The following is a 27,096-nucleotide window of genomic DNA, read 5'->3' on the forward strand; positions in this document are numbered from 1 at the left end:
TATGTGAAAAGCTTAAGGAAGTAGTGCATATTCATTATTAGTCTGATCCAATGGCCATGTTCAATATAGAGATGATTATGATCAGTGTATTGAAAATCTGGTGGTCATTCATATTCCAGCATGACTGTCCTGCTCTTATTTTATTTGATTCTCTAGTTATGTGAAACCTGTGTGTAAATGGAGAACAAGTAGCTGAGATTTCACTGATGACCCTCAATGTTTTCCTCCAGAGGAATCATCATGACCACCACCACCGTCGGAAAGGCAGAATACACCGGCGCAGATCAGTTAACTGCGGTCATGAATGTTTCAGGCAAATGAGCAACTTAATACAAGCACTCTCTCTTCTTTCCTCTCTCACCCACTGCCCTTCTCTGCACCTCAAACACAGTGCCAGGGAAGAGAGTGGTCGAGGGAGGTCACTAGGATAAAAGGGGAGAAGTTGTGGCCCTGAGGACTTCATTAAGGGCAACCTCAGAGCCACCAAACCCTTACCACAACACCCCCTTCTCCTCGTCCTCTTTTAGATTTAACACTCAGTTCACTTCGTCAGGAATATTCAATTTCCCATTACCAACATAGAAAAGGCACAGGGCATCTGAATTGAGGTGTGGCACGAGTGAGCAAAAACGAATCCACCAAATTTCACTGATTCCATGTATAATTTATGAACTGTAAGTGTCCTGTCTTCCTGCCTTTCTCCCTGGCAACCCAGTTCTGGTGCTTTGGTCGCATGTCAGGTTTGTGCCCTCCATGCCTAGTGGGAGCCCGGCGGTGATCAAAGCTATTCGGACATGGTGACATTTGCATCACTGCCAACACCTCTCTACCCGCCCCAGTCCAACTGACTTCTGTGTGGTGCTGGCATGCAATGTACTGTTTGTGCGTGCATGTTTTAAAAGTGCTGAGAAGACCACCAAAGCTGAACACACTGGGGGATTCAGTTGATTTCATTTTTTTTTTTTTTTACGTTTGGTTATTGTTTCACCTGTGACGTCACTTCCTGGCATTATTCTTAGCCGGGTTGGTTTCCTTTGACCTTGATTAGATTGGATTTCCTCAGAGAGCTTCTTGGATCTTCGCTCAGCTGCTCTGCTGGCTTTATTCTTCCAAATCTGGCAGGACACTCCCTCTCTCTATGCATTAATACACACGTGTTTATTCTTTTACAGGTATAACCACTTTTTACTGGCAGTTTTACCTGTTGCCTTCATTTAATATATCTGCAAATATAGTGACAATGACGTTCCAGATTCCAGCTTGTAATTGGTTTGATGGAATCAGTATTACTCAGTATTGACAGTTTTGGATTTATTTCTGGCATTTATTTATAAAAAAGTTATACATTCCTCTATGCTTATTTATACTATTTATACACTATAAATATGCATTTCCCGCAGCAACATCCTTCTGGCAGCATCAAAACAATGAGGTCAAATGATATTAAAAGAGATGCGTCAGTGTGGCATTGTCAACCCCTGGAGTCTCAGCCATGGAGCCAGGTGGGATCTGTATTGCAAAATGCTTCTCCTGGTATTAACACTGCAAGTACTTCTTGTTTGTTTTATTACCTGTATTCTGGTATAATTCTGTGTGTTGTGGTGCTTCTGGTCCTCTGCAGGAGAGCAGGTTAAGAGTTTTCTGAAAGGAAATGAAGAGATCAGTTCATAGCTGCAGAAATGATCCTGTTTATGTTTTGGGGTTCAGATTGTTGGTTGCTTTGGAGGAGGAATCCGAGCAACTGCAGATGAAGAGGGGAAAAATTGCAATCCAGAGTTGGAAAAACTCAATGGCAGTCTTAAAAAAAGTTTCTGTGGAAACTGGAACCTTAAGATTTACAGAGGAGGAATGCCTGGAGAAATCCTGTATGCTGGCATTTAAACTTCATGAATATCCAAATCCTGAGGATAGCCCTCCCAACTCTTAAGGAAATAAATAAAAAAAGAAGAAGAAAATGGATTTTCGAGGCCTGCAGCTGCTTCTCGTAGTGCTGATCATGACAAAAGCGATAGCCTTTCTTTGTTTCTGGAACCCTGGGGGTCTGGTGCATGTTTCTGTGTTTTTACTGATGAACCGAGCCCTTGCGCTGACAGAAACAACGCTGCTCAGGTTTCCGAAAGCTGAGCCCCAGTGCCTGCCTGGCTGCCCAGCACGGCGCTGAACCCTCACAGCAGAAGTTTGGACAAAGCCAAGAGGCAGCCGATGAGCTCATGGAGTTAATAATTCATGAATGTCGATCTGACAGGAGGATGGAAGGAAGGAGGACGGACTGAGCATGCTGGACGGTCACCTGGTGCACAGTGAGTCCTGCAGGAAGTGGCTTCTGGCCATCAAGATGGGAATCCAGAATAGAATCCAGCCAGCCAGCCTTGGCCACTCACCTTATCTACCCCACCCAGTAGAATTTAGAGTGCGTCACATTTTTGCCCTGGCTGAAACATTGCATGAGGCTACATCTCAGGAATGTTTTTTTTTTTTGTCTTAATTGTATTTCAGTGATTGAAAATCTTGCCAAACACTTTTTTTTGGTAAAGAACTCAATTGCAAATAGTTAGAATTATTTTTGTAATGTTGGCCAAGTATGAATGCATAAAACACTAATAAGTCATGGGCTTTCTATACATTTAAATTTGTTAGGGTTTGTATTGTAATAATTATGATAATTTCTTCCATGTAGTGTCCTTGAGGAGGTGGCCACAATCGGTGTTGTAGCCTTTCCTGACATATACGGATGGCGGTTGCCAGGCGCTGCTGTAACTCAACCCAACTTTGACTCAAACCACCAGTTTATATTTAATATGTGCACTCTTTTTCTCTCCGTTGACCTTTCTGGTGAATATCATTTACAAAACGTTTCATTTTATGGGGTAACCGCAGGTGACCGCAGGCACTTAATGACTTTCCATAAATCGTTCATTAACATTTAGCAACTGTTGATCAGCAAAAATCTTTTCACCAGCCTATTTAAATAGTAGCAGGGTTTGTTCATGCGGTTCCATGTGCATGAGCTCCTGCCACCTGACTGTTTCCTCCTCGGGCCATATTAGGTCTGTCGTCGTATCTGAGCTCTTCCCTGAAATGAAATCGCCGCCCACCACAGCATATCCATGGCACGCCGGATGGGGCCGTGCGTCCGGCTATGAACTCCGATAGGAATTAGTAATTGAAAACATCCCCGGGCCCTGTGGTTTCTCTGTGCCGCAGCTGGGATGGCCCACCAGGCGGCCTTTCCGTACGGGGTGCACAGGGCAGAGATTATCAATGGACTGAAATTCAACATATTGTCTGAAGTATGAAGTGGTTTCTGCTGGATGTCTGCATAATGAAAACATGATCTGCTGCTGCTTACGTTCTTGAATGAATATTAATGGTCTTCATAGGTAGTTTATAGAACTTTGCCAACCCTAAATGTGCATTAGGAAGTGATCTTTTATATAATACGTATGTGTGTAAGGATTACGCTGAGGCGCTTTGGGTTTTCTAAAATTAGAAATAGTTTTGAAATCGGAGTAGACACTCATATGGATGGGAACACCACACCTATAACCGTAAGGCAGTTTGCTTCATAGAGCCGACATCGATCGGTGTGGGGTTGGCTGACATGTTGGCACATTATGAAATTGTGGGTTTGTGACTCAGTGACTGGTGTGGGCCGGTTTGACCGTGTTGTAGTTGTGCTGATACTGGGTGTGATGGCTGGCACAAGTGCACGCGTTTTGGCAGGTTTCACCGTGAGAAACCTATTTTGAATCTGCTGTATTTTGGTACATTGTTGTCATGGTTACCGTTAATAAGGCGAATAAAAGTAGACATAGAGAACATTTCTAAATCTCAGGTAAGTATTGGATTGGTAGTGACACTCCAATTTCAAATAAGATATTTTTGGAGCAAATCACCTGCACACCAGTGATTAAATATAGAAAGCATTGTTGACATGTAGTAGTGCTGGAGTTTGTCTAGTGGTGTGTGTGTGTGTGTGTGTGTGTGTGTGTGTGTGTGTGTGTGTGTGTGTGTGTGTTAACTGACAGACATACTGGCTGGCAGGCAGACGCGTTTTTCCACTCGAGTGGAGAGCACCAGTCCGCCGCCGCACAAAATTTTCCTTCTGAAGGCTGCGGGGGTCTGGGTGCTCACTGCGCTGTGAGTAATCCACTCAGCGGCACCCTCTGTCTCTCTCACACACACACACACACACAGTGTACACACACACACACCTTCGTATTGCTACACTGAGATCACAATACAGAGATTCTGCTACGTGACATTTAGAATGCGGGACCCTGTTGTTGGTGATGGACCTCTGTTTTTGTTTTGGTTAGGGCCGTGGTTATTAATACCCAACAAGTTGTACACCACATTCCAAATGATTATGCACATAATCTTTTTCACAGATTTCCCTAAACAGTCGATGCGAATGACAGTCAGCATCAGTTTGAAGTCATAATTCGAATGATACTGAACAAGTGCAGAATGCACCAGTTGTGCACTTTGTGGGCAGTGGTGGCCGAGCGGGTAAGGAAGCAGACCCGTAATCAGGAGGTTGCCGGTTCGAATCCAGAGCCGCCAAGGTGCCACTGAGCAAAGCACCGTTCCTACACTATTAGTTAAATGCAGAGGAAATGCTGAGTGCTTCACAATTACAATCTTTTTTTTTCACTTTACCATTATGCACAACCTGTAGAAGATATTTTATAGGTTGTAAAGAACTGAAAATGGCAGCATTAGGAGGAATTGGCAGCATTAGGAGGTCATATTTACTGAAATCAAAAGCAATTTCAATCTAAAACATCTTAACAGGTTAAGTTACACTGTAACATAGGACCCTTATTTGATAGCAGCTTCATAATTCTTGCATCCATTGAACACATACTTCTCAGTATGATGATCATGGTTGCCACTGTGGGTGGTAGAAGCCTAGTGGGTAACACACTTGCTTATGAACCAGAAGACCCAGGTTCAAACCCCACTTACTACCATTGTGTCCCTGAGCAAGATACTTAACCCTAAATTGCTCCAGGAAGGTACTACCCCTTTAACTACTGATTGTAAGTCACTCTGGATAAAGGCGTCTGATAATGATCATGCTTAAGTTTTTGTGAAATAGCTAAGGTTTTTATATCTTGTCCAAAGCATTGAACAATTTCATGCTTTTTGGCAGCAGAGATAATGATAATCCCCATATTGCTTAATAAAGTAAAATGTTCTTGTTCAGTAGTTTTTCCTTTAATTGGACTAATTATCAAAGGTGTCAGATTAATTTTAGTGATCCGAAAAGCCCTGAGACACAATATGTAAAAATATTTCATCTTGTACATATATATAATTAGCATAATATTTTGGCAGTGTTTAAATGTATAACTGACACTAATTGGGGATGTTCCGGTACCTTTACCAGTACCTGGAGTACCAAACCAAATCCTATTCTAGAATGTAATGAATAAACCGGCTTACTGTGAAGTGATGCACTTTATTGTTCTGTTTAAGGAAACATCATGCTTAAATACTTAAACATTCCTTGTAGGACAATTTAACAATTACACATATATGTACACACTGCTTTAAACTGTCCACGTTTTTTGCTTTGTTGCTCGTGCTCTTTGACTTTGCCTATTAAATTGGTCATCTATTACTTTGCAGTTCTGCTGCTTCTTGAAACATATTAAGTTTGATTTGTGCTCACCACAGTTTACTTCACACTTAAGCAGTAATTAAATCGATTTACTGTGTGGGTCGCTAAAGCAGAAGCTGAAAAGCGAGGGGATTAATCTTCATTAGACAAAGACCCTCGCCCTTCTATCCCACCCTCTCCACTGCTCGCTCTACATATGCAGCTCATTTGAGCTCTGAAAGCCATTAAATAACTCAAGGAAATAACTCAAGATGCTGAGTCACTCCACAGGGAAGCCATTTCAGACGTGCAGCCAGTTTCCCATGGAGATGAGGGGTCTGTTAGCATTTAAATGGCCCTGTCTCCCTGTCTGACCCCTTTCCCTTGATATTGTGGGCTCCTGAAGAACCAAGAACAGTTTCTAACACCTCGCTTTCAGACACCCTCAGATACTGACTTCCCACAATGCACACTGCCAGGAAAGAAGGTGTTCGAGGTCCACGGTTGCCACTTTTTTCATGTACACAATTCCTCACATTGTAGAAATCTAAATCTAAAGCGATACATTCTGTATGATGTTAATAGCCAGTGTTCAGTACGGTATTAAAAATAATTAGGATTGGAAAGAATGGACTGCAGGATCCATCCATAACTTGACCTTGAAAAGATTGGGGTCAAATGATTTTGCTGCAGGGTACACATACCTGGTACCTTGTACTGCTCATTTAAAAATGTGGGTCAAAATCCACCATTGTGCCGGTGTGTGTAGAACAGGATGCCGCAGCATTTGCATGAAGGGACACTGCGTCTAATATCTTCAGTAGAATTACCCGGTGCATGTCTGGAAATAATCTAGAACAAAATAATGTAAGAATACCCCCCATAGTTTTTCTCACTGTATGGGGATGAATCTTCGTTGTTCTACTGCACCCAATCAGCAGCCTGCGTTTCACAGGCATAGGGAGAGAGACCTGGCCATTGTTCTGTTCAAGAGGAAACTCCCTATGTGCTGGCCCGCGAGATGGCCAGCCGTGCCAAATCTCCCCCCAGACCGGGGCACCAGGATACGTCTTCCATCACTACTGCACAGGGCAAGGGAGAAGGATGAGGAATGGGGGAAGATCAATGTCACAAGGGCGCTTGAGAACAGTGAGCCTTGGGCTTTTCTGCTCCGTTTGTCTGTACGAATGCCAGATTTGAACGTTTTCGGAATGTTGCAGAATGTATTTCCCAGGTTGGGATATCTCTTCCCACTGTCTGCAACATACGAATTAGAGACAGGCCTCTTCTCAGAGGGAGGATCAAATTGACGACAGCGCTTTGTTTCCTTGATTCTTGCCCTGATCGGTGAGCCGTCCATGATGGCCAAACCCTGCTTATTGTAATCATCACACCGCGGGTCTTCCGTCTGTCGCCTGCTGCATCAGGGTTGCCCCGTCAGCCCGAACGTCTGCTGAGTGGGGTTCATCAGGCCCTGCTGCTCGTGTTGTCTTATACCACCATGCATAGCTGCAAGTGGACAAGAAGTTCCTCTTGTTTTTTTTTTTGTTTTTTGGTTTTTTTAATTCAAACCACTTCCTCTGACCTTTCTGTCTGATGCTTTAGATTGTGTGCAATGTTTATTTGTTAAAAAAACCATAAATGAATTTTCATTTTGGGAAAAATATTTATTTGTATTCATATGATAATGTATTTAACACTACCTTTGATTTCAGCTGTGATTTTGGCAGAGGACCAGGATGTGCATGTCTCACTTGAGTCCAGACACATCTCTTAAACCATATTTTCCTCACCCCGTCCAAATGGACAGAAATTCCAGTGTCATTTGTGATTCATAACCTGGGGGGTGAACCACTCATTCTGGCTGGCCTTTTTGTGTGTGTGTGGCTAATAGTGTCATGATTTCTCATGTCTTGTTCTGCTCTTGTTGCATGTCCATTCGGCTGTGTCTCATTACACTTTCTTGTTTCTGCCGCCCCACAGGACCAATTTGACAACCTCGACAAACATTCACAATGGGGCATCGACTTCCTAGAGAGATTTGCAAAGTTTGTGAAGGAAAGGCTGGAGATTGAACAGACATATGCAAAGCAATTGAGGTAAGATTTCTCTCTCATCTACTGCTAGTGTTCATTAACATTACTTCACTGTAACTAGCTGACCAAAATTGATATAGTCGACATATTAATTTGGATTATTTTCCTCCTGTCTCTGATGCAGAAATGTATTCAATAAATACTTTTTATACGTAAGACGGTCCCTCCTCCCTGCAGCATTACCAAAGCTAGTTTAATCATTGCTGATTTTGATTGGCCAGCTGATGCAAGCAGTAAGGAGGGCTGTAAATCGGCAGCGCTCTGTCTCTGAGGACAATAAAGTGCATAACTTGGCTCTGTCTGATTTATTGGAACTTCATTTATATTTAATAGATAACCAATAATAATAAGTGTCTAAAGTATAAGGTGAAGAACGTGTGTGGGAATGGATTGTTAGGGGCTTTGTCCTTGTCTACTGCACCCTCAAGTCAAGCTTTTTGTGCTCATTTCACTTTTTAATGCTGCTTCAGAGTTTAATTTGGTTGAAGCATTTTGCACAGCAAGCTCTCTGATGCTGTTAAGTGATTAACCAGATCCTGTCTGACACTTTTATTTCCCTCAGGTCCATCCATCTTGGACAATAGCTGCATTCGAAAAAATAGTCTTGGCTGTCCTTTAATAAATAGATTTTTGTGGCGTTATTAGGGAGGGTCAGGAGGGTACTGGGTCATTGCATGTATTTAGAAAAAAAACAACGTGCTATATATATTCTGAAGTGGAAATCCTGATTCATTTTGGGTATTGCGATATTCGGTATTAATTTTAAAATGCCTCTCACAGAGCCAGAATATTGAATCAAGCTTGCTCCTAATGCCCCCCATCCTAAAAATAATATCCCCTCTGGTCAGAAGATGAGTTCCAGCTGTGGCCCTTAGTCTCCTGCAAGAACCCCACTTGCTCCCATTGGGCCTGTTGCCTTGGATACGGCGTCAAGTCCAAACTTCCCGTGCGAATGCGCTTACAGCGGCGGGGCTACGCTAATTCTGGCTGACGAGTAGCAGACATCAGGTCCACAGAGAGCACCCAGCATCAAGCAGGACGTTTTTTTTTACTTTAAACTTCATATGCCATTAAATACTGCTTTAGAGAAAATTATTGTGTGTGGACCGGATATGACACTAAAGCCATTGTGGCTGTCACAAGGTGTTTCTCATAAAGCGACACAGAATTTTTTATATTAAGATCAATACTTTCAGCATCAATAATCCGTCTGCTCCACATCAACCTTGTTTAATTATTAAACGCTGACCAGCCAGCGTCCCCTTTCTTCAGCGGGGAACATGTGTATCGGGCCTGGAGGCAACGCTCGTGGGGAGCGCGGGGGTGCGGCCGGCCCGGTTTTTGTAGAGGAAGTACAAGACGTCATTAGCCGAGCGCCGTGGGGGGAGTTGACAGTGGAGGATGGATTGTAGGGGGGTTGGTGTCTGGTACAAAGACACGTCCTCTGAGGACGAGAGCTTGCCTGAACAGAGAACATGTTTTCTGCACATGAAAGAAAGAAAGATCACCAGGGAAATAAATGATTTTGTCGTACCCCCCAGCTAGTGCATTTGACCTACTTCCGAATAAAATCATAATGTATTGGCATTAACATTTTTATTATTTTTTTTTTGTCCATGCTGAACAGGAACCTGGTGAAGAAGTACTGCCCCAAACGGTCCAAAGACGATGAACCCAGGTGAGACCTGGTCAGCTGACTCTACTCATTTTTGTTTTGCTGTCTCAATGTTGCCAGAAGGTAGATCTCTAACGGGAGTGGCAGCGTGTCGCGGTTGCTGGTAATGTGCTGTAACGGCCTTAAAGCGCCAGTTGCGGAAGGCGCTTTATAGTCTCTCGTGAACCATCAACGTGCCACCCTCCCAATTCACTAATAAAGCGCATTAGCCTCGCACCATTTCTGCCCCGGACCCTCCCACCTGCCATTTCAGAAGACTCCACTGGTGCCACCAAGCTATGAAAGTAAGCTCAGCTAAGGCTATGCTGTTAAATTCCAGCCAGAAAACATGGTGAACACACACACACACACACACATACTGTAAAGAGAAGATGTAAATGAGCGTATTCTGGTTTGACCCTCCTTGCGGGGAGTTTGTTTGTGTACAGCCTGAAAGACAAGGAGGGAGTTTCTTTAATAAAGCGAGCTGCTGATGGTTCACGCTGGGGAGGTTGGGCTTTCATCAACATCACCGATCCTCGGTTGTCTCCTAACTGGCAAGATGAAAGAGGGTGTCTAAATTTAGCCGCTGTCTGAAAAAGCAGGATGTCGTTCTGGGGTGCCATCACGGGCCTGCTGTCTGTGTCCTTGTCCCGGGATGTGTAAGATTATTTAAACTTCAGTACCATTTTGCTGATGTTAGACCAGCTCGATACACGTCTGAAAGATCAAAAACGGGCCTTTGGTAGGAGGCGAATTACCACAGAATGGTAATGGCATAGATTACATTACGCACAATGATACAGTGATGTCACATTGAAGACCAGTTTTTTTTTTTTTAAGAAAGAAACTGATCTAAAACTCTGGAAACGGGAGAGGCCTGGAATGCAGTGCACATACTCGCTTGCCGAAGAGGTTGTTTCCTCTTGTAACGTGTATGCAGTGTCATTTCTGAAACGAGCAGTTGCATTCTTTTGATATTATCGCCTCTAGGGAGGGGTAAGGGACTTTGTGAAGTATGAAAAGGTAACGTCTCTACAGACTCGTCCTTTCTTGGATGACTTGCATTGCCTCATAAATTCCACTGCTCCTCAGTGATGAGGACTCGGTGTCGGCTGTCGGTGCAGCCCACTGCATTAATGGTGTACGGTGTCTGGTCTGCAGGTTCACGTCATGTCTGTCCTTCTACTCCATCCTCAATGAGCTGAATGATTACGCCGGTCAGAGAGAGGTCGTTGCCGAGGAGATGGGACACAATGTGTACGGCGAGCTCATGAGATATTCACAGGATGTCAAGTTGGAGAGGAAACATGTATGTGTTTTTGGTTGGGTATATCATGATCTGTTAAGTGCGTATTACTACACAAATTTACATTTACAGCATTTATCAGACGCCCTTATCCAGAGTAGTTACAGGGATGTCCCCCTGGAGCAACTTAGGGTTAAGTGTCTTGCTCAGAGACAAAATGGTAGTAAGCGGCGAGTGTGTTACCCACTAGGCTACTACCACCCTACTACCAACTTTACTTTTATGCAATACTGATGAAATTGATGGAATCAATTCTGATTAATTGTGATGAAATTGATCACAACAGAATTACTACCATGTTAAATAATCATGCAGACATCAAGAAATTAAGTGTGGACGTATGGACGTATGGACCTGTTACAGTTACCAATAGAGCACAAGAAAAATAGTTGTCATTTCTGTATTCATTCTGATTAATGCAAATATAAATAATGATTTCCTCTTCAGCATCTCCAGGAGGGGAGAAAGGCACAACAGTATCTGGACCAGTGCTGGAAACAGATGGACAATGTGAGTTGTGGGATGGGGAGGGGGTCATGTGATAAACATACTGACCAGATTTTTTTTAATTGATGTGACCATGTGATTATTAAAGGCAGAATAATAATGGTTTGCTTATGAATGCGGATTGTAGCGATCTGCTCATTAATCAGGCCGGTTCAAGATATTTATACAACTTGCATTTTTAATTCACAATTTAACTCATTTTCATTACCTTCAACAAAATGATGCATACACCTGCACGCACACACACCCACCGCTGGGATCTGCTCACTGCTCTCAGCCTCCTTTACTTATGTACGTGGCACATTGAACATTCATTTCGTTTCCTGCTGCCCTCCCCCGCCACGTTTCCCCTCTGTAGCCATGTCCTGAATCATTGGACGTGCAGCACGACTTATTTTTGTAGTTTGGGTTTTGATCGCAGCCCAGCAACAGCTGAACGTAGCGTCAGGCGCCGCTGTACTGTCATTGCTCAGGCATTCGGTTTAGCTGCAGTGTCACGTAATTCAACCCAGATGTTCTGGCGGCGCAGACTAACGTCTGGATGTGTTATTTTTCTATTCCGTTTTGCCGCTGGCTTATTCACCTTCTGCTTACCTGCTTCTACAATGTGTCCATGTCCCTGTGTGTTGTCCCATCGTCTGGGCAGAGCAAAAAGAAGTTTGAGCGGGAATGCAGAGAGGCAGAAAAATCACAGGTCATGTACGAGAGGTTAGACAATGACATCAACGCCACCAAGTCTGAGGTCGAAAAGGTAGGTCCGGTATCTGAACCATTCGTTGGCCCCGTGGTTTGGGTGAAAGAGTGGCCTGAAACGGGCAGCCTGTTGTGGTCCCGCAGGCCAAGTCCCAGCTGTACCTGAGAACACACATGGCAGACGAGAGCAAGAACGAGTACGCGGCCCAGCTGCAGAACTTCAACAGTGAGCAGTGGAAACACTACAACGTGGCCATTCCTCAGATTTTCAAGGTGAAACTCCATTTCGTGAGCATGGACAGCGATGCTGTTTACACAGAGCAGTCTGTAATCCAACATTCCATCAACAAATCATGACTGTCATATGACGCGAGCACGATCCGTCGTACAGATGCGAAAGAGAATATATCAGGGATTTCCAGTCTTGTTCCTGGTTCATCATCTGACTAATGTATTCATTACAACCTTCTGTACGTTCAACTTACCAGATACATCATAATGTCGGTAATGATCATTTGATCCTAATTTTTAAAAAAAGTGTTTGAAATGAGCACCTCCAGGAACGGGACTAGGAATCCCTTCCTTATATTACTATTAATACTATTAGGAGTAAAGTATATTTCCTGTGTGATGTTGTCCAGAACCTGCAGGACATGGATGAGAGACGAACCGTGAAGCTAGGCGAGACGTACCGGAGCTTCGCTGAGGTGGAGCGTCGCGTTATCCCCATCGTCTCCAAGTGTTTGGAGGGCATGGTAACCGCTGGCAAAGCGGTGGATGAGCGCCGGGTAAGATGGTACAGGATGGCTATAGGAAATGCCATTGTCACTTTAGTGGGATCGAAGTGTCCTTTACTTTCTCTGTCCTTTGCCTTTTTCATAGAAGTACATTTGCAATATGTCTTTATTTCCTTGTCGGCTGTGTGCAGATGGCTGCTAGTATCAGTAGGCGTTATTAGGCTATGGGTGTTTGTGGAGAGCATTTTGTATTTTGGAAGTTTTTACGAGTCATTACTCATCTCCTGAAACCAAAGCCAGCGCTGATGTGGTCAGTCCCATGATTCCACTCAATCTCTGTCTCCTCCACACTGTTCACTGTGCTGAGCTTGCCAGAAATGTGGCTCTCCACCCTCATGCTGCCCCACACTTTGGTCTCATCTAACACAGCCAACATGCTGCTTTCTTTTTTTTATTTTATTTTGAGGTTCAGTTTAGTTTTTTTTGTTTGTTTTTTTTTTTTTTCTGTCGAATGCTTATGATGAATTCACTTTCTCAAAACTGAACTCTCATATATCAACAGCAAAAATGGACGAGCAGATCGTTGTTTATTTTCCCAAATGTGTCCGTTTCAGGATTCTGGTATTGTAGTGGAAGCCTTCAAGTCTGGATTTGAACCCCCTGGTGACTTCCCATTCGAGGACTTCAGCCAAAACATCTACCGCACAGGCTCAGATGGCACGATTGGCACGCCCAAAAACGAGGGGGTCAAGCCAGACCCCAAACACTCAATGAGCAAAGCGAAGAACAAGCTGTGGCTCTTTGGGAAAAAGCCCAAGGTGAGTGTCTTAGTTGCTGGTCAGAAATGGGTAACCGGCTGTTATTTCTAGCATCAGGAAAGCTCATAAGAGCCAGAGAGGAGCACTTTGACCCACAAAGTTTGAAACTTGCCGTAATCCTCGTTAATCAGTAACTGAACGGATGCAAAAACATAACCAGCTGCTTTTCTCACGTGCGCTTCTCTGCTGGTTGCTTTGGCCCCCTGTGCGGAGTACTGATGGTCTGTATACAGGGTCAGTGTTGCGTTAATTAACAAGCTTTTCTAAAGATAGCCCTCTGTTTATTCATGTGTCCAATTTGGAAGGGACTGCTTGCCAATTTGCCAGTTGACCCTGCCTTTGTTCTGTTGTCCCAGCTCCCCCCTTCATCCCCTCCCCCTCTTCAGCCTAGCTTCCACTCCCAACACTTTCAGTCACCCAAACCTGCCCAAGATCGGGTAGCTTACCGCCTCTCTGAAAAGAGAGGGGTCAAAAGCAAGGTCCCGTCTCTGCACGGCCTAAAGAGGGCGGTAAGAGCAAACTGGTGTGTGGTTGACGTGCTTGTTCCATCTGAATGTCTGTCTTATTCCCCCCGCCTTTTCTTTCTTTCTGCGGATAAACCATGCCAGGTATCGGGGTGTGTTGGGTAAAGTGGGTGGGGTTGCTGAGCAAGTAGATCTCAGACATTCACAACGTTTTGAAGACCTGACAGACCTCAGATCCTTTCTTTGTTCATTGTGATGGCAGAAGTGTGTCCCCAGGGACCAGTTACTGCAGTTAGTCTTTTCCTCTCGACCTTTGACTTCAGTGAACGAATCAAGTTGAATATAAAGCTGCAGTAAATGGTTCCTTTTTGATGTCACAGGTGTATCGTGGCCTCAAACTAATCACACCTCACACTGGGACTCTTCATGAATAATCAGTGGTGTCATTCATGAACAGCCCGGTCCTCTCATATGATTCAATTTACCCTCAGGCTTGGACTTTTTCCCCCTCCGCTGTGGTGTCCATTTATCGGTTTACCGCTGACATTTTGTTTTTGTCTTTCTTAATGGCATAATCTAACCCAACTGTACTCAGTGGTCAATGAAGCTGGTAAGTAGTGTGGTGTTCTTAAATAGTTTATTAGGGATCTCGACTACAGAATAGCGAATAGCTATCCCCCGCAGTGTGCTACAATAGAAGACTCAAGTACTCTCTATTTTGAAGAATGTCTTTGCACGGTCCGGATGTCTATTGATATCAGTAACTAAACCAAATTTTGAGCAATATGTAATTTCCCCACGACCCTTACTTGGATAAAGTTGAACTCACATTCCAGACTTTGGTAAAGACATTATTCTAAGCATTCTGATCCTGTGTTAAAGGGTGACCTGAGCTGGTATGAACAGCTAATGCACGATGATGTCTTTACAGGCTCCAACACTGGAGGACCTTAGCCACCTTCCCCCTGAACAGAGACGTAAGAAGCTTCAGCAGAGAATTGAAGAGCTCAATAAAGAGCTACAGAAGGAAATGGACCAAAGGTCTGACACTCCTTGCTTGACCAGCTTGCATTTTCATGGTTTAATGTTTTAATCTTCTGATTGTTTTTCTTTGAATTGATAGAGATGCCCTGAACAAAATGAAGGATGTTTATGAGAAGAACCCGCAGATGGGAGACCCCAGCAGTCTTCAGCCCAAGATTTCTGAAACCATCTGCAACATGGAGCGACTACGCTCGGAGATCCACAAAAATGAGGTCAGCATCCCATGCGAAGTGCACCACGGTCTTGGTCATATAAGGAAATTCCTCCGTAAACACGCGTCTGGAGCAATAAACTCGAGCGCTTTAGAATTGCATGTTAGCACCATCTGGAGGTGACCGTGCAGAGCTACATGTGGCAGTGCTGCCAGGCACTCCCTGTCTTTATCACCGCTGTGTGACTCACAATGGATTAGGGGTTGAATTATGGATTCAAATAATTAAGCAGCTTCACATACGACACTGGTGTGGCGTTTACACTGTAATCAAACAAAGTGGCGTGAAATTTTGCAGTGAAAGTGATGCCTCTCAGCCAGCCTGGAACTGTGGTGTAATAACACAGCCCTTGTCGTTCTTCCCCTGTCTGTTGACCACTCTGGACGCACATACAGAGCTGGCTGTCAGAGGTTGAGGGCAAACAAAGCTCACGCAGTGACAGAAGGCCCAGCGCAGACGTTAACCACCACGTACCTCACGGCAGGGAAAGGTAAGGGACGCTCCCGTCAGCCTGTCTTCTGAATAGCATGGATACAGTGAGCATTACTGTGGACCCTGGGAGTTCTCAGTGCCGTCTCTTCTGCTCTAGTCCGGAAGGAAGCTACACAGATGACCCTACCCAGGAGCACCGAAGCCCCCCACAGCCAGACCACCATGAATTTGATGATGAGTTCGATGACGACGATCCCCTCCCTGTCATTGGCCACTGCAAAGCACTCTATGCGTTTGATGGTATACATGCTTAGCGTGCCGCATTTGTTTTACTTCATGGTTCCTGTATGAATCAGTTGCTCAGTGTAAACATGTAACTGGCCACCAGAATACTCTCACACCTCGCAAGAATTTGTCTGACTTGGCCACCCAGGACACATGTTTTCAGAGGTGGTCCCTGTCCGCCAAAAATTTTTTTTTTTTTTTATTTTATTCTTGTGCATTTCAACAATTTGCCATGCCTTCCTGGTTCAGTGGTCAATATTATCTATAAATGAGGGTGTGTTCTTTAAATCCGGTCCTCAAATCAAGTCTTGGTTTACCGTTCAGCAAGCTGAACCCTAGAGATTTTGGCACCAGGCATCTAAGTAAATGATGGGGTGACCTCTGTTGAGAACCAGGTCTTTTGGATTCTCCTCGGCTTGCCAATAGTTTGCACAATCTAAGAAATGGGAAGGGTCGAGCAGTTTAATGAAAGGGATCAATTAAAAGAAGATGTAACAGAGCTCTCTTGCTCTCTCCCCCAGGTCAGAATGAAGGAACGCTCGTCATGAAGGAGGATGAGGTGCTGTACGTGATCGAGGAGGACAAGGGCGACGGCTGGACACGGGCGCGGAAGCAGAGTGGCGAGGAGGGCTACGTGCCCACCTCGTATGTGGACATCACGGTGGAAAAGAACAGTAAAGGTGCGGTCACATACATATGATGCCGGCGTATCGCCCGTCAGTCACCGCGCCGCTCGGCATGCTGGGAGAGGGAGGGATTCATTCCAGCAACACGCTTGTTCACTGTGTGAGCACCCAGTAGAGTAGCGAAGGACATTTTGCTGGAAGTTGCATATGTCTGTTCTTTCTGACTCCTGTGTGTGTGTTTTTTTTTTTTTTTCTGTTTTATACATGTTGCACATTATGTCTGGAGATTTGAGCAAATGGGGAACAAAGAGTTCAAGGTGCCATTTTGTTTTAAGAGTCAACTAGGATTAATGACACAAGAAAAATCTGTCATCCACTGTTCTGTGAAATGTCTCTCTGTTTGTTCATGCTCTGTTGCAGTATAACGAATGCAGTAATTTAATAATTATTTTCAGCAGTGTTTGTGAACATAAATACCATGAGCCAATGAAATCTTGTAGACAGCAGTATCTGCAGGTTTTTTTTTTTTCTTTCTCCCCTGAACATGCACGTTGACGGCTAGGAGTCACTTCAGCTCCATTCCGCAGATGATGGGTGCCTTGACTAAGCGGCTAATTTGAATTGAATAGGTTTGGACCAGTCTGCCGTTCTGACTCCTGTCCTCTCTCCTTCCCCTTCTGACTGCAGGTTCCTGAGTGTTGGTGGTGGGGTGCGAGCCACGCTTGGCGAGGCATTTGGTGGAGGGTGCGCACTGCTGTCTGTCTTTCTGTGAGGAAATTAGTGGGGTGGGGGGTTGGGAATTGTGGGATTCGGAGACGGAGAGATTGAGGGAGCCCGACGCAGCAGGGTTTCAGAAGCAGGCTGCACGTTTGCATGCAAGCATTCCATCGCTGTTTCCCATCATTCCGTTGTAGCTCATCTTCCTGTGGCTCTGTGACTGTGCACGCAGAGCGGGGGGGGCAGGTTTAGGCCATTTGGCCCGGTTGGTAAGAACAGGTTTGGCCACTTAGCTGTGATGTCATAGTCCAGCATGCACTGCCTCACTGCTTGGATAACAAGCCCATGCCTTGCACTAACTCATTGCAACTCAAAAAGAACAACACACTGCCTGTGCCACCGTATGCACTCGCCTTAACACACTCTCAACTGTGCAAACCTTTGCACTGTCATTACATCCTCGCTGAGCTGCCATTGCGACATCCCTCCTGGCACAAAAACATTTACATCTTTTCTTAATCAGTGACTTGATCACTTGTGTTCTTATTCTTTTCCCCCCTGTTGGAAGCTTCTTTTCTTTGCTTCGTCTTAAAACCCTACCCATCTCGCTTCTTCTCTTCTTTAATGTAAATGTTGGCTCTGGTTGTCATGCTTGTGCCAGTCTTTAGAAGCAGCACAGAATTAGCTTCCTCAGAATGGCCACAGCCCCTCGCACTCGTCTTCCTCTCCTTCCACCTTTCTGGCACCAGCACCGCTGCGAGTGGAACACGAGTCAAGAGGCGAAACTGAACGCTGTCTTGGACCAGCAGAGGGCGCCGTTTCACCATACTTAAAGAGTCAGGCTTCAAAACCAGCAGGTTTGAGAGGAGTCCTCCTGAGTCCCAGTGCTGACCACGCCTTAATACTCCTCTTATGTCCTTCCTGAGTGTCAGTCCCGGAATTTCGGGGTGTTTGGAATTGTTGTTGTGCAGTCTGACTAAAGGCACCATTTTCCTCCAACCTGTAATATCATTGGTGCTCAACCAACATTTTATAGTGTGCACAGGAGCTTTCAAATCAGTGACCACACCCACAATCAACCTACACCATAAGTACATATGTTGTTTTGTGAATGTGATTTTTATACACATATTATATGATTTTTATACATATACAGTGTGTGTGCACATAGACGGTGGTCTGTGTATACATATAAATATGTATATACTTAGCTAGGTTTTTATTACTGAAATGTATGGTTTTAACTTTCTGTTCTTGCATATAGAATGTGTTTTTATATTGTGATTTACTTCATAGGGGTTTTTAATCAAGCGAATGACTTTTCAGATTTAAGGATTGTGCCGTTAGGTCATAGTGCCCATGCTTTTTGTTTTTGTATGTGTGCGTTTCCTTGGACAGAATGGCGTTCTGAATAAGGACCTTGTCTTGACTAATGCACTTTCACCCTGTAACATTTGAAATAATAATGAATAAATGGATGAATGATGCTGGTGTATGCTACCTTTTGTAAAAATGTAAAGATACAACTGCAGTGACCACTATGGGATATCCTAACCAATAAGAATTAATGCTCCAAGCTTCTAGACCAGTTTTTTTGCAGTCCTGGTTTTTATGATTATTTCATTTAACTTCATTGTTTAATTTAAAACTCTGTTTTAAATAATTAAATCTATAATGTATTCCCATGGTCCTTGACATCATTGACATTTAATTTTTGTGTCTAACCTATGACACATTGCCACTTTTTTTTCTTTTTTTTTTACTTTTGTGATGTTTTTGTTTATCAAATATATCTTTTATCTGTTTGGCAGGATGGTGAAAAAAGCTACTTACCCATGATGTGTGCAACCTTATGGATACTGAAAGCTGTGAAAGTTTTGTTTCCTTCACTTTGTCATTTGTTGAGCTGCTGGGTTATGTGCAACACATGCTTTTTTTTCTAGGTATGGGGTTACAAATCTAACGTGTCTCTTGACGGTCAACAAAATAAATCATGCTCAACACATCCAAATATCCAAATGCGAAGAAGTAGGAACTGTTCGCATTTTGACCACTGGATGCCACTATGAATAAACAGTTGAACAGATTGTACCTTTTTAAGGTTTAAATTCCATTTTGATTAAAGTGACTTGAATTCAGATTCGAATGTACATATTTTATGCATCCTACATTTAGTCTGTAGAAAACATTTTTCTGCATCATTACTTTTCTTTGTCAGTATGAGGATTTAAAGTAACTCAGTTGTGCACCTTAAACTGTGCCCTGTGAAGTGATCATGGGTTCAAGTGATATTAGGTTCAATGCAGTTATTGTGCTTCCCTGAACACAAAAGAAGTGTAGGAATACTTGTGCATTGAAAATGAATAGACTGTGTAATGCAGTCTGTCAACACTGTAAATTAGCCGTGTACACCCATTAATACTGCGATTAACATTGCAAGTGGTTGGATTTGTAAACAGTGGAATTTTCAGGACCAGGGATAAACTTAATTTCAGGTTGGACAAGTTTAACAAGTATGAATGAAAAGTGAAATGATCACACAATAAAAGCAAAGGAAAATTATTTAAATCGCAGTATGTCTTTTAAATGTTGCATTGTGAGAAATCTTGCTCTCTCAATAAATTGTTTTAATAAAGTCTAATAAAAAGCTATGCATGATTCTTTTGCCCAGTTTCACTTGTTAGACAGTGATGTAACTCTTAAAATTCCTTTAGGAAAATGTCTGTGTCCTGCTTTCCTTGGTGATTCCTTTTTGCTTGAGAAAATGCAGCAATTCTAAGTATGTGCACGTTTTTCAGGACTGAATTGTGGTTTCAGGATTGGAATTTAAAAAAGGCATTTTATTTAGACATATTTTAAAGATATTAAACTTATGTATCACTATTTACATAACATTTGCGAAGACAATATATTACATAACTCAATATTCACATGCTTGCTTTGATTTTTATATTTACAACTCGTGTATCCAGATTTACACAATACTGACGTTTAGTAGTACTGTGTACTGGTGTGTAGAATTAGTTTTTTAAATGCATTTCCCCTTTAAAATGGCAATACTAATTTCATTACTTGTTAAGTGACAACACAAATTCTTTGTGTCTTTGGAGGCTTCATTGGCTGGGAGTCCATAATGTGTACTTTCAGAATAACCATCCAGCCATTGGGCGTCACGCAGTCGTCTGTTTCACGAGAGGGTGCTGTCCTACCACTTTAGTCTGGCTTTGTAAGAAGAGGCATCAGAGTTCGGTGTGCTTGACTGGGGACTCCAATTTTCTGGAAAGTGCTGTTAGGATGAGGGTGAACTTTTCATATCGTTCCGTCTGGTTCACTGCCGCCCCACGGCTGCCCCACAGCAAGCGCAGCTGGAAGTCTGTCTTCAATATCTCCAGCATGTCTTCATCCGGACTGAAGTCTGGCAGGAAGCAGAACAGCATGTCAGATGGGAAGGACAACCCGTAGCTTACTCATTTACGTCCATGTAATACGGTGGAAACCCTGAGTTGCTGGCAGCGCACGTAGAATAATTACCTTGTAGGAGGCGCTCGGCATTAGCAGAGTAGACGTTGACGTTTTGTGCCATGCCACGTGCCTCCTCTAGGTGGCGTAGCATGATCTCACATCCTTGGTCGTTGCTCTCCCACAGCTCCATGCCTTCGAATGCCACGGCCGGCCTCTCCATCAGTGTGAGCAGAGGCATCAGCAGCGGCACAGTGGTACTGCTCAGGGGGACTTCCACTGGTGGGAGGGAGGCAGAGAACACGACTTATCACGAGTAACCATTACTCTCTTCATTATTGCATGACAGCTACGGTCCATAGAATATATACTTCATAATATTTTGAAGGTAGACATATTTTAAAGATGCCCCTCAACTTAATAAATGCATTTCACAGAGCAAATAATGGGGTTGAGTCTCAGGTGTACCCTTGATCTTGTCATCCATTGTTCTTTTCATGACATCATTCTTTGTTCACTCAGCTAAGGGGAAAAAGCTGTAGCTGTGCCTCTACACATCTTCGTGGGTAGCTTTGAAATCATGTCTTGCGTGACGTAGCATTATTTATTGTTAATCTCTACTTTAGTTTTATATTATTCAATAATTTATTTAATCATACGTTTCCTTGCAGAACCTTTTATTTAAGATTAAAAGGTCATCTGACTGGTTCTCACCTGTCCCCTCATACAGCCCCTTGTAGAAAGGCTTGAGTGACTTCTCGTAGATGATGGCAGTTTGGGTGTATTTCCTCCTCAGGGTGGTCCAAGTGTGGTCCAGTCTTGTGATCTGTGAATGGAAGAGAGAGAGAGAGAAAATTACTGGCTGCAACTTGTTCCCACCATCTCTACAGCGGGGAAGTTGGTTTTGTTGAATGGACATTACCTGAGGCATGTCCAGAGCTTTCATTATGGAGGAGAAGGCAAACATGTCCCCCATGGTGTCCTTCAGCTCCAGGGCAACCAGGATGATCCGGTTGAGTGTTGCTGCCCGCTCTTCCAGACTTCCTGTACACCCTAGAATATCCACAGCTACGCCAACTGCCATGGTGTGGTGTCTGAAGAGGACAAGTTGCATTCAAAAAAATTGTCCATGTGTTTGGAAAGAATATTTGGAACCTTCTTTTTAGATACTTGCTTATCATCATTGTATGAGGACGGACTGGGTAGACTAGTTTTGACAGTTTTAAATGTAGGCCACCACGATCTCTCAGTGCTCACCTTTCCATCAAGTCCTGGCGCAGCTGCCTGCCGTGAGGAAGGGTCACTAGCTCCAGACCAGAGCTCACGCCCATTTGACTTTTCATTTCATCCGAAACGTGAAGCATCCTTGCAACCTATCAATGAAGGTTATATTAACAGTGAGCTGCTGGACTGGAAAATGCAAGAAAGGTTCTCAAGGAGTCACTTTGATTCATTTCAATTAAATACTTCAACTATAATAGTGAAGGCATTTTGCTGTGTCTATACATATTGGGAAAGGTAAAGTGATTGTTTTTGCTATTGTGAGGCATACAATGAAATTTGTCCTCACTGAGCTGTAGGCAGCCATGAAAAAGGCCCAGGAAGCTCTGTGTGGGGTCTGTACCTTGGCAGTTCGGTACTTGAACCCGCTTCCTTACCCGCTAGGCCACCACTGCACTTTGACACCATTTACTGTAAATTCTTCATGACTTTCCTATGGATTTACAGAACCTGACAGTCAGGTTTTGTCATGATTGAGTTCCCTGCACAGTGTGCCACTCCTCCTGTATCGTGGTGAGTGCTGTCAGACTGCAGTGTCAAGTCTGAGAATGGGGCAGGTTTGGCGAGTTGATAGCACTTCTCTCAGAAAAATGCTCTAAGCCTTCGAAACGCAATTCAAACACAATGTGTTGTTTTGCCTCAGATTAGATTCCAGCTTTCGTTTCTGAAATGAGGTTGTCACCGTTGGAGAGTTGTGGTTAATGGGTGTCAATGCACAGTCTGTGCTGGCTGCTGAGCATAAGACTTATGCGCAGAATCCATTCTCAAATCTGGGATCCCATGCCATGTCTATGAAGGAATCATGTTTTGTGTCATAAAATATATTAAATATGAGTCGCACTCTCATTTTCCATTAGCATAATGATTTTGTTCAGCATTCACAAAAAGGGTGTTTAAGGGTAAACCTGTGGCCTTCCCTACCTGGCAGTCAGCCTGGAGGATATGCTTGGCAATGGACTTGTGGTCATGGCTGAGAAGCAACTCTTTGGCTCTCCTCAGGACAGTCATCTCCAGAGGCTTGTTCTCTGATGATGGCAGGAGCCTGGACTTGAAGTCAGCAGGCCTGAATGCTGACTCGGTCTCATATACCGGTCGGCGGAAGCTGCCACGCTTCTCCTCCTTTACCTCTCCTTCTCCTCGACGTACTCCATCTTTGTCCTCCTCACGTTTTTCTTTCTCATACTCTATATGCTCCTCGTTCTCCTCCTCTTCCTTAATGTCTTCCTCTTCTTCCTCACTGCAGTTCTGTAGCGCTTCCATGGCATGGTGATATGAGCTGCGGTCCAACTTCACCCCATTACTACCTTTAGTCTCTTCACATTTAAGTCTGTCCACATAACTGCTGTTACACGGTGCTTGGCCATTTAGCTGCTCGCGCTCTGCTGTGCTGCAGGGACTCAGCTCACAGTAGCTGATCTCTTGATAGCTGGGGCACTGCTGTTGCTCTTGGAGTTGAATCCTCTGGAGGAAATGCTGTTTCTGAGGCTTCTGTGGGGGCACTGGTGGAGGAATTAGGGGCTGCAGGCGTGAAGAATGGGACATGCTCAAGGAGGGAACCTTGCTGGGTTTGGGAGGTGGCTTGGGGCACAGCTGACTGTCAGAGCCTCGGATGGCCTCTCCGGCTTGGGTCTGAAGGATCATTCTCCGGGGTACGGTTGGGCTGAGAGCCGGCTCGCTGCCCGTACGGAAGACCGGCGATTTTGCGCTGGGCTGGAGCTCTGAGGGCTGGAGCTTTGGCGGTGGTCTGGAGCCTGGATATATGGAATAAAAATGAATGAGGTAAATAGCTGGAACACTCCTCTCTCCGCTACCAACTAATGACCCCTGTAAAGACGTCTGAAAACCACTGTAGGCTATCAGGCCTTGTGGGCAATATCTGCATGCTTGCTTTGTTGGTGGACGTGGTATTATGAGTGAATAAAACGAAGGGGAACACAGAAGGCAGGGAGGAGACTGGATTCTTATTTGAGGAGTTTAAAATGAATCACATGGCTTTACAGTTTTGTACATGTTTACGGCACCTCGGTTGCATAAACGATGTCAGTGTCCTCTACTACCATGATTTAAGTTTGTGTTCTGGGTGACAAATAATGACAGTCAAACAAAAAGCGCTGGGTAAGTGGGTAGATACAAATAACTAACTGGTTTCCATCTGCTTATTTCTAAAGACATACTTGATGTGAACTGGCATACTGTAGCGCTTGGAAAATAGGGCCCTTAATAGCTATTGGCCCAGCTATTCTGGCCTGGACTTTCAAGCTGAAAAGAACGCAATGTTTAACATTGACTCTTGCAGACATATGAACCAAAACAGTGAGGATGAAAGATGAGTGGAGACCTACCTAGAGAGAGGAAGCTCTCTGACTGGTGCGTCTTCAGGGGCCGCCGTCTCTCCGGGACGTAGTTAAGGCAGGCCGGCTGGCTCCCACACTTATCTTTGTTGCTGTTCGAAGGAGCAGAACAAAATGTTAAGTTCCCCTGAGCATTCTCCTCCTGCGTTCACGCTCACATGGGCTGGCCTGATGCGAACAGCCTTGAGATGTGGAGGGAATACTTTAAGCCCCCCCCTGTTGGTTCGAAATGATACTTTTGCTTGTGGTGTGTGAAATGAAAACTTGTAATTTCTGAGGATATTTTTTCCTCATGGTTTGCATTGGTTTTGTGTTTCCATTTATTCTCCATGTAGGGCCGACTAACACACACCACTACTTTATATGAGTCATTGGAAAGACTCATTCCAGACATGTACTTATCTATGCTGGCTTCACATGAAGGTGTCACTTTTCGGGTACATGTGTGGTGTTTACTTTACACCAATTAGAGTCAATTTAGAGTAGAGTAATTGTGGAGGATTTTTTGGGGGGGAATATTTTTTAGGAGGAAAAATTCAGATCCCATTTCGGGAATCATACAAATGTGTTCAGATGAGGAAGAAGTCTTTGTTTAAATTGTTGACATTCTGCCTTATTCATGCTGGTTGTGAAACCCTGATGCCATGTTTCTACTCGACATCTTAGGTGTCGTAGAAAAACATTCTGACAAGTGATAATGACTGAGCGGTATTCCCAATACGGCAGAAAAACGACTCCATTACTGGGTATGTGCTTCGACAAGTCAGTTATGACGGGGCGGCTTCTCTCTGCTCTCACCTGAGGAGGTTCCCATGGCCGAGAACAGGATCTTGGCAGTGTCCGTTCACAATGTTCAAGCTCAGCCGTTTGGGGGTCTGGCTCTTGCGTTCGCAGTGGTGTCCGCCCTCTGGCCGGATGGCCCTGACGCCGTACCTCTCCTCCAGGCATCGCAGCGGCAGGCTTCGGTTAATGGGCTGAAAGATGATTGCTCCCACCACTTCTGACACAGGTCTACGGTTTCCCACGTAGTAGCGCACCAGGGCGGGTACGCTGTCGAAGCCCTCCTTCTCCAGCAGGTACTGCACGCGTGAGTAGGATTCATTCATGGCCACAACCTTCTTGTTGATCTTAAAGTGCTGCGGGCTGTTCTTCCACTGGCAGGTCAGAACGTAGTTGCCAGGACTGGAAACAGAGTCACGTATGAGGAAGTCTCCGTCTCTCTGCACCAAGTTCTCTGCAACCTGCCAGATTTGGAGATCAGAAAAGTTGATGATTATTTCAGGCAATATGATTATTTCAGAAATGGTTGAAATATAGCTGATTAATTCGTAAACCTAAGAGCACTACAGCCTGACTAATACAAGGATGATTTAAATAATAAAGAAGGGATTTGCTAAAAAAACTAAATCCTTATTGCAATGTAAAATACAACAAAAGGAAATAATTCCTCAGAATCATGGTTTTCAATTCCAAGTAACTAAAAAGGTTATTAAATGATTAAATGGCTCTTTTTTCCAGTAATATCTGTATCAGTGGCTCATTTTTAATGTGTCAGGATAGCATTGTTTCTTATGAGTAGGATGGAAAAGCTTTTTGTTTAATTTGTAATCTGTGTTCTACCTAAATTAATGAATGCATTATTAATGAAAAAAGGTCAGACACATTCCCTAATGTAGCATCAAGTTTGTCTACAGTATTTCCAGAAATATACCAATACAAACAAGAAATGTTTGCTGGTTATCGTATAGAACAAAAACTACCCACCCAGGAGTCAGGATTTCTGACCCCCAGAAGACTTAATGATCATTTTCAAAATGGATGAAGCCCATTTGGATGATTGACAGATCTCACATACCCTACTGCCTCATTCGGGATGATTTAACCCTCATCATTCCCATCATTTTCTATGCTTGGGCCTTGGGTGCTACCAAACCAAACATGCAGACAGGTCTTTAACTGAAGCATTCTAATTGGTGAACCCTTGTCTGACCTGACCTCTTTTAATACCACCAAGATCTTACATTTTAACAAAGGTCGACTGTATGTTATGCTGATTTTTTAGCACCAATATATTTGATCTGGGTTGCTTAAATGCAATTGATATGGCAGAAAAACTGCCGGGTTAACACAAATCAATAAATATTCAAATGGCCCATTGCCACAGTTATGACTTCAATATCAGGAGACGTTATCTGCACTTTTTTTGATTGAATAAGTCAGACTGTACCCGGTTTGTCTCCTGTGAAAAGTTCACGGTGTGCTGTTAGTGACTGGAACCGTGTTTGAACCCCGCTTATCGACGGGCCTTATCGTTCCTGGGATGACGTTGTAGGGATAGCTACTTTTCCTTCTCTAATTTTCAGACTTTTCCCAGGAAAACAGGAGTAAAGTAAAGATGTCCAAGCCATACACTGCTGTCATTTTACTCCGCAAGGAAGAAGTGGAAATCTTTCAGAATCATTTGTCTGTAAAATGGCACTACAAATCAGAGGTGACCGGGGTCACTCATTTCAAAGCAAACAGGAGACCACTAGAAATATCTTCAAGTTACTAGGAGACCTAGAGAAACGTCACCCTCTGAATGTGAGACTGAGGTATTTTTGACAGAAATCATTCCATTTCAGCTCAGTAAGGACTTTCTTGACAAAAGAAAAAGTCCCGCAAACCTCTATAAAGTTTAGGGGCTCTTGCACAATCTTACAACTTAAGCTGTGAAGGTCCTTTTCATCATTTTTGCATTGCTTAGTCTGTGTATCCTAAAATTCCATAACATGAACTAGAAAAAGTATTGACTTCTTGGCGA

At 43.8% G+C, this 27,096-nt stretch overlaps 2 protein-coding genes across 13 annotated transcripts in view; one reads left to right on the forward strand and one right to left on the reverse strand.

The window, feature by feature from the left end:
• The window catches only part of fnbp1l (formin binding protein 1-like), a 32,377-nt gene extending 13,688 nt beyond the window's left edge, over nt 1-18,689 (forward strand). The window contains exons 1-16 of one of the 5 annotated variants that reach the window (XM_029000801.1): nt 1,427-1,502; nt 7,592-7,707; nt 9,332-9,382; nt 10,523-10,670; nt 11,115-11,177; nt 11,821-11,925; nt 12,012-12,140; nt 12,509-12,655; nt 13,219-13,422; nt 13,779-13,931; nt 14,818-14,927; nt 15,010-15,142; nt 15,538-15,632; nt 15,732-15,874; nt 16,381-16,539; nt 17,173-18,689. In XM_029000801.1, coding sequence (XP_028856634.1) covers nt 1,428-1,502; nt 7,592-7,707; nt 9,332-9,382; nt 10,523-10,670; nt 11,115-11,177; nt 11,821-11,925; nt 12,012-12,140; nt 12,509-12,655; nt 13,219-13,422; nt 13,779-13,931; nt 14,818-14,927; nt 15,010-15,142; nt 15,538-15,632; nt 15,732-15,874; nt 16,381-16,539; nt 17,173-17,180 — 1,839 coding nt within the window. In that variant the 5' untranslated portion in view covers nt 1,427 and the 3' untranslated portion in view covers nt 17,181-18,689. The other 4 variants (XM_029000805.1, XM_029000803.1, XM_029000802.1 and 1 more) reach the window with 4 other exon arrangements.
• Nucleotides 18,690-20,021: 1,332 nt separating this feature from the next.
• bcar3 (BCAR3 adaptor protein, NSP family member) overlaps nt 20,022-27,096 on the reverse strand; it is a 48,781-nt gene continuing 41,706 nt past the window's right edge. For 7 of the 8 annotated variants that reach the window (XM_029000122.1, XM_029000125.1, XM_029000124.1 and 4 more), the window contains 8 exons: nt 25,092-25,534; nt 24,285-24,385; nt 22,864-23,693; nt 21,919-22,034; nt 21,584-21,755; nt 21,376-21,487; nt 20,734-20,940; nt 20,442-20,617 (listed from right to left, as the gene is read on the reverse strand). In XM_029000122.1, coding sequence (XP_028855955.1) covers nt 20,442-20,617; nt 20,734-20,940; nt 21,376-21,487; nt 21,584-21,755; nt 21,919-22,034; nt 22,864-23,693; nt 24,285-24,385; nt 25,092-25,534 — 2,157 coding nt within the window. Of the gene's footprint in view, nt 20,618-20,733; nt 20,941-21,375; nt 21,488-21,583; nt 21,756-21,918; nt 22,035-22,863; nt 23,694-24,284; nt 24,386-25,091; nt 25,535-27,096 lie in introns of all 8 variants that reach the window. The other variant, XM_029000123.1, reaches the window with a different exon arrangement.

This window comes from Denticeps clupeoides, chromosome 13 (assembly GCF_900700375.1).
Source record: "Denticeps clupeoides chromosome 13, fDenClu1.1, whole genome shotgun sequence".
NCBI lineage: Eukaryota > Metazoa > Chordata > Actinopteri > Clupeiformes > Denticipitidae > Denticeps > Denticeps clupeoides.